Raw genomic sequence first — 5,000 nt, 5'->3', positions numbered from 1 at the left:
AATACACCAAATAAGTTATTCCAATTCCATATATTTAGTCAAATGTCTGCAATCAGTACAACATTATGACATGCTACAGAGTAGAGCACTAGACACTAGAGAGAGAACAACAGCCGCACATCCATTTGAAGAAACCTCAGGGCTAATGTTCTACTTCTCAACCAAAGAACATTGTAGTATATCCTAACAAGCCGAAGTTAACGGAAGTTTAGGTAATTTAGAGTACATCTAAAGGCTAAGAAAGCTATTAAAGCTGCTTATTATCTGTTATATACAAAACTGGGAGCTAGAGTTGGAAGCTGCTGTTATTCCATATCACCAAAATCTACTCTCCTCTTTCAAGTTGTCACTAGATGAGACCAGACCGTGGAAGCACACAAGAGTAAGTGACATACTTCACACTGTCCATAAGCACGACTACAAAAATCCGCGAAAGCGACTTTGGTGCAATCATGCCATCAACCTCACTATCTCCAGCTTCTCTGGGATCAATAAGCACAGAAACAATCATAGAAGAAGATTTATTGCCTTGAAAGCTTTCCTTCTGAGAACTATTTCTCACATGCTCTTCAGTAATGTTATAATTGGATCCAGCCACAGGAATCGGAAGACGATTGAGGATCCTTCTATTCCTCCCCTTGCTAAGGCGAGTAGCATTCTTAAGGTGTTTTGCAGGAACACTGGAAACTGAGGATGCCGGAATTATAGCTCCTGGAGCAGAAGCTGGAGAGGCATCAAACTGGAACACCTCAGTGCACATGCCAGAACTCAACATTGGACCTGTAAAAGGAAAAGAACCTTAAGTATTTAACAAAGTATTTTTGGTAAGTTCTAAGCATAACAGAGTGCCAAATTTCAAATCCAGTTTTAGTGAGGAGAACACGCATGGACACTGAAAACATGAGATAAACTGTCACCATTGACCCAACTTGCAGCCCAGCACAGAACCCCCAGAAATGACAGCCAAAATGTACAGGAAAATGCTCTCTTGAATGAGAAGGTGACAACAGTTAATCATTCTCTTGCAACAGAACAGACCTACTAGTAAGACAGTATATGAAAGTATATGATTTGAAAGTCAGAATGTCAGGAGCACGAAGTTTAGGTGCATCAGAGGCTAGTATTGGTGCACTCACTAAATGAAACGTTGCCCTATTTTAGGCTCTGGATCTGCATTTACATATTCCCTAATAATTCCAACTAAATGGGTATATAGCCAAACACTATATATATATATATATATATATATATATATATATATACGGGTACATTAATCTCAATCAATGGTTGAGATTAATGTACTTCACTCTTAATCATAAGGTCAGACAAACAAACATCAATAAAGTAGGCCAAAAAAGGTCAGTGATATGGAGGAATAGCAGGACACCATATTCTATGAATTCCTGAAATTAGAAAGCATGTGAGGTATGGGCCTAATGTCACTTCTCATAAATAAAGATGACAAGATAAGCACTTCTTGTCAAGACACAAAATATGTTTTGTTGGACTTTCGCAAATAAATATATAAATAAAATATGTTTTATTAGTATTTTGCAAAAGTGGAAGAATTGAGTTGAACTATTTCCAGTGGGTCAGTCAGTGAATGCTATTCACTTAACTTGAGAAATAAGATTTGATATATCCTCTGCAAGCAACAAGGAGTGCCACCACAAAACTAGCTAAAAAAGAGTATAAACACAATTCGAGGAGGAGTGGGGAAGCATAATATTTGTGCATTGTCAAAATAAGAAATTAAATGTTCCACCCCAATACACTTTAGGGGTAATTTCCACAATTCCAAAAGTCTTAATTCATACACTGCCAACAAGGTCTTACTTAGAGGCCTGTCATCAAAACCAAGACTAAACACAATGTGGTCTATTTCAGCCAGTGGAGAATCGGTAGCTTGCCATTAAATTATGACATAGAAACTATTCAAAGCATAGAACATATCAGTAAGCACCCTAATATATACGCAAACAAGAATTATTGGCAAAGTGAGAGCAGAAAAATTATTACCTGCAAGACCTTCACGGAACCACTGTTGCAGCTTACCATCAGCTGGAGTCGACTTCAAATTGTCCTTCAGAGTATCAGCTGAACCAGAGGCAAGAGCCTTTTGCCCTCCTGTAGGATTTCTGTATACATGAGAATGTCTCCCTCTATTCCCTCCAACTTCTGGAATTGCCAATGCCTGAGCCAAATCCCTATGAATTGCCAGACCAGTTTCTTTATTGTCTTTCTTTTCAGGTTCAGCCTGAGATGCCATAGCTTTCTCACTGGCAAGAACAGAGTGAATTATCAAGTTCCCATCAATCTTCACAAGCTTATCATTCCTCGGCACATATAAAGACGCAACAAGAGGCTCACTACCGTTGCCCAAACGAATAGATTCATCTGAACCTGGTAAAGGTTGCGACCCTTGTCCTTTCCGTTCATACTCTTCGATTCGTACACGTCCTCTCACATAATTTACTCTGTTAGTATTATCAAATTCCCCACTAGAAAATCCACCTCCTACACTTCCTCCAGACCCATTTGAATATTCATTAACACTCAAAACCCTCCCAAGTTGTCGATCATAGAACCTATCACTAACATAACCAACCCCTCCAGGAACTTTGTCCCCTATTCCTCCATACCTAACATTGACAAAAGGAACCAACCCACCAAAAAGCATGACGAAAAACAACAAACCCAGGAAACTAACACTGGCAACCTTCTTAGTTTTCCCCTCACTCTTCTTATTCTCCGACTTCTTCACCTTAGGTGCCGGTACAGGCTGCTGTGGTTTCAGCCTCGGTATCGGAACCAAAGGAACTTGAGACCCTTGTTGTTTAATAACATATGGGGCGCAAGGCGGCATCCACGGGTACCCCATGGGCGCCATTGCAGCGGGATGTGGGTACATACCCGAATGGGGCGGCGGTGGCTGCACATTGCCACTCAATTGCTGGCGCAATGTGGCGTTTTCGGCCATAATATACGAAATCTTACTATTCAATTCAGCAATTGTAGAGTGCATACCCCTTACCTTATCTTCCAACTCCTCCACATAATGCTTCTTCCTCTGCCTCGACAATTGGGCGCTCTCTCGATTCCTCATAAGCCTCGCCTTCCTCTTCTCCTCGTCTTCGTTCGCCGGCGCCGCCTCGAAACTCACCGAATCCGCCACATTCTCCGACGATCTCCGGTACTTGGGGGTCCTCGAATCCGCGGCGATTCCTTCTTCCACGTGCTCTTTCTTCCTCTTCGAAACGCAATTCTTCGACGCCGTTTCCTCCTCCACCTTGATCACCTGATCAACAACGATCACATTCGGAGACCGCGGCCCGTTCCCCGATCCCTGCGACGAAACCGACCCGCCGCCGCCGCTGCTCTCTGACCCGCCCGATTCGGGAGACGGGAAATTCAAAACCCTAGCTGCCGCATCGCCAGAATCGGACTCGGCCGATCCCGAACCCGAGAAGTTCAGGAATTTCGAAACGTCAGAAGCCACATGATCGGTCGAAACCCCAGAAGAACCCGAAATGGAATCCGAGACCTGAACCGGTTGAGATTGGACCGGTTCTTCAAGATCCAGCTGAACCGAATCGAGGCAGTGCTCAGAGATGATAAACTCTTCATTCTCCGAAGGAAGGTAGAAATCGTCGATGTCGTCGAAAGTAAGCTCGAAATTCGAATTGTCGTCGAATCCGAATCCAAACCCGAGATCCGAATCAAAGGTTTCGGAATTATTGATGTTGTGGGTATCGCTTTCGAAGAACACAGGATCCATAGGAGGAATTGGAAGAGAATCGAATTCAGAGGAGAAATTGTTGTTAGGATTAAGGTTATGAGCCTCGACGACCAAATGGTCAGTCATGGCTTTCTGGGGTTTTGCCTAGAAAGTTCTTCTTAATTTCCCAAACCCTAAAAAAATGTTTTTATTGGTTTCCTTTTTTCTTTTTCTTTTTTTTTGTTTTATTGTTTGGGTTTTTCAATGGTAACTTCTGCGGAGGCAGTGGGGGTTTTAAAGGGAGAGTTCTGTTTAACTGGTCCTTGTCTATGTAAAATTTTTAATATTTTTGGTTTCATTCAAGGGCTATGTGCTGCGCGTGATGTCACGCGCTATATGTTAGTGCTTAATTTTCCACCACGTGGCAACGAGACAACAAATAAATATTAGCGCTCTTCTAGGACCGCACCGTTCGCCACAACTTTTTTTTGGTAAGCAACTACTTTCAATTAGATCCACAATTTTTTCTTCTTTACTCATAAATTGACCGCATCGTAATTGTTGGTAAAAGTGGTAGTACAAAAGTTGGGTTCATCTTATACTTCCTCATAAATTTAGGGATTTTGCATGCAAAAGTGGTCAATATGACTTTGTGAGCCGGCCGTTTCTCGCAAAGTTTTAATACACTCATCACTTCTTATTTATCACTCACAATAAATTATTTTATTATATTGTGAAATTGAGAATAATTTTATAGGCAAACTCATTTTCACAATATGATGAAGTTGTCAATTGTAAGTAATAAACACTTTTTACCAACCATTTTTTTTTTATTTTATAAAGGGTGTAAATAGTCCAATCTAGTTTGAATTTTGCATTTTTTAGACTAAACCGTTTTGTGGGATTTTATAAAAGCTATACTAAACTTGATTGAATAAGTGATCAATCTTAATTGATCTTGGTCAGTTTGGTTTGGATTACAATCCTAGGCCACGCACTATTAGGCTAACAATTTTTTTGGGCTTTTGCAAATAATTTTGGTCATAAGAAAAATAATAAAATTTAAAATAAAGAATAAAAAATAAAATTAAAATTAAAAAAAAAAAAAAAACACACCAAGTATATGCTCAATTGTATTAGAATAAAATGAAAGGAAAGAATTGGGGAGATAGGTTATATTTATATGGATATAGAATTGGTCCAGCTTGATCCTTTTTTTTGCAAAACTAGAATCAGGATCGAAACCTAATTTTTTTTTTTAAATGGAGAATTGGGATTGACC

The 5,000-nt window shown here is 40.1% G+C and overlaps 1 protein-coding gene across 1 annotated transcript; it reads right to left on the bottom strand.

Annotated features, from left to right (window-relative positions):
- On the bottom strand, positions 1–3,979 carry LOC115952944 (bZIP transcription factor 17-like). Its single transcript, XM_031070316.1, has 2 exons — positions 2,020–3,979; positions 1–780 (listed from the first exon to the last, which is right to left on the bottom strand). The coding sequence occupies exons 1-2, from the start codon at positions 3,863–3,865 to the stop codon at positions 350–352; spliced, it is 2,277 nt and encodes a 758-aa protein (XP_030926176.1). The 5' UTR covers positions 3,866–3,979; the 3' UTR covers positions 1–349.
- Positions 3,980–5,000: the final 1,021 nt, after the last annotated feature.

This window comes from Quercus lobata, chromosome 7 (genome assembly GCF_001633185.2).
Source record: "Quercus lobata isolate SW786 chromosome 7, ValleyOak3.0 Primary Assembly, whole genome shotgun sequence".
Taxonomy (NCBI): domain Eukaryota; kingdom Viridiplantae; phylum Streptophyta; class Magnoliopsida; order Fagales; family Fagaceae; genus Quercus; species Quercus lobata.
This window is presented reverse-complemented; position numbering and strand designations above follow the sequence as displayed.